Source organism: Montipora foliosa, chromosome 6, assembly GCF_036669935.1.
Source record: "Montipora foliosa isolate CH-2021 chromosome 6, ASM3666993v2, whole genome shotgun sequence".
In the NCBI taxonomy this organism is placed as follows: Eukaryota; Metazoa; Cnidaria; class Anthozoa; order Scleractinia; family Acroporidae; genus Montipora; species Montipora foliosa.
Window position 1 is genome coordinate 32,191,595 of NC_090874.1, and position 2,440 is coordinate 32,194,034.

At 40.1% G+C, this 2,440-nt stretch overlaps 1 protein-coding gene across 1 annotated transcript; it reads left to right on the plus strand.

The window, feature by feature from the left end:
* The first annotated feature begins 1,352 nt into the window (after positions 1-1,352).
* On the plus strand, positions 1,353-2,144 carry LOC138005402 (inner centromere protein-like). The gene has a single exon (XM_068851635.1). The coding sequence runs from the start codon at positions 1,353-1,355 to the stop codon at positions 2,142-2,144; it is 792 nt and encodes a 263-aa protein (XP_068707736.1).
* The last annotated feature ends 296 nt before the right edge of the window (positions 2,145-2,440 follow it).

The following is a 2,440-nucleotide window of genomic DNA, read 5'->3' on the forward strand; positions in this document are numbered from 1 at the left end:
GCCGGCTGGATTTTGGTGGATAGGTCAGTCACTGGGTGAAGGACTGCGAAAAGTTTAAATTAGGTTATGCATGTACAATCATTCAACATATGAACCATATCAAGCTGTAAACACGAAGCTTGGTAGCCCCGCATTCAGGGTGTTGCTAAAGATTGGGGACAAAAGTTTGTTACAGGTCTCTCGCGAAAAATGGTGACCGGCTCAATGAAAGTCTTAACCGGGAGACTATTTTCTCAGAGACACCCTGTACTTCACTGTATTACTCACCGCTCTTTTCGCAGCTTTATCCTCCAAGCTAACACCTCATCACCAAAGTCATACTTCCTTCTTGACTCCACCGCTTCTTCTTTTGGATTTTGCACACCAATCATAGACAAAAACCAGGTTCTCACCTTAAATGGCAAAGAAGCATGACCAGCTATTTATTGACAAAAATAAAAAAATATAGTCTGCTTTTTCTGCTCTTAGCCATTTCACTCCCAAGAGTGAACAACACAAAAAAAATTATTCTCCTTACAATTTTAATACAATGTCAAGTAGATAGGTAATTAGATATATATTTTAGTCTTTCCTCATCAAGGATGATGATGATGATGATGATTAAAATTATCAACAAGGAGGATAATGTCTTGATATACATGTAACACCAAATTCTCAGGAAAGCCAACAAAGGTTTCTATGGTCATGCGTTAGGAAAATGAGCTTCCAGATCTTGGGAGTGAAAGGGTTAAATAATGCATGTACATATAATTATATACCGGTAATCAAAGTAAATGTACATCAGAAGCTGGAAGTTACACTTTGTAAAGGTATGTTCAAGGACAAATACAAATATAAGATATCAATACTTCCAGCATGTACACACCAAAATTAACTCTAAATGGGGATTAGAAATGATATTAGGGACTTTAAGCAAGGACTACGTAAGTGTCTAGTACGGTGACCGGAAGTCATATTTTTTCCTGCGACACGTATGTGACCTGGTTTCTAGCCGTAGTACGCTTCCCGAATACGTAGGAGATTATGGCGGGCCGTAGTGGAAAGTACGTAAGTATTTTGTTGGACTTGATATGCTTAATAAGTTAGCGTTTCAACCCAAATGGCAAGGTACAGGCATTTTATCCATTTTTGATCACCTTTGGTGATTTCCCAAAAAAATATTTGTCAATTTTGAGCTGAAAATGTGGTAACAGCAGCATCAATCCCAAACAACGTGTTTTAGCGAGGTAAAGCTTTATCAGCTTTCACCACTTGTTTTACGATTTTTGTGAGCTTATACACTTCTTGCCGCGGCTTTTCACATATGTTTCTCAAGAGGAAAGTACTTTAACAATTTCAACTCCTGCTTATACATGTATCAGCATTTGAATGAGGAACGTGAGTTTAAGTGGAGCCTAATGTATAATTTTGTTGCTTTTAGGCACCTGGAATGGAGTCTGGAAAATGATGTTGTGTTGTGCACAGAAATAAGGGTTCGTGAACCCTATAAATTTAAAAAGTGCAGCAATGAAAGGGGTAAGATTTGGACCGAAATTGCATCGACGCTTAACAGTAACGAAGAAGTCAAATTTCATGTCACTCAGAGGGGCGTCCGTGAAAGATACGAGGGACTCAAAGCAAAATATTTGGAAAAGATCAAAGGCGAGGAGAAAGCTAGTGGAATTTCCCCTGAAGTCACAGAGCTCGATAAGCTGTTGGAAGAAATAGTTGAGAAGGAAAGTTTGGCAGAATCGTCGAGAGAAAGCGACTCGACTATCAAGAAAAACGAGGAAGAGCGTAAGGTCGCAGAGGATTTGCGGAAGACCACTATGGAGAGTATGGGCGAAACAAAGAAAAGATCAGTGAAGAGTGAAGGGGGCGACATCAGTGTCAAGCGAAAGCGAAGAAGTGGCAGTGATGCCGTCGAATATTTATGTGAACGGGCGGAGAAAGAGATAAAAATTAGGGAGGAGGAGCTTGCACTCAGAAAACGGAAGCAAGACCAGGAGGCCAGCAAACAATCTCAACTGTTTCAACAACAAAATGAGATGTTGAAGGCAATGAAGGAACAGCAGATTCAAATGCAAGCTATGATGTTGCAACAACAGCAGCAGCAGACAGCTGCGTTGATGTCGATGTTGGGGAGATTCATACCAAAACAGTGATGATCCACCGCCTCCACCACCCGCTCCTCCATCCCTGTGGATCCTCCCCTTTTGTTCATATGTTCGGTTCAACTTTTTACATTAATGTACACCATTGAATTTTGTTTTATTAGTTAAAGTTGATAATGTTTTAGAGAAAAGCATTCACCAGAGGTTGAGTTTCTTCACTCTGGATTATAATATTCAGATGTTCTCACCAAACACCTCTCTGTTGGTTGGACCTTGTTTCTTCTGCCTGTTGTAGCACGTGCCGAAATATTCAGCATAAACAATGTGACCATTTTTTTGGTCAGTGC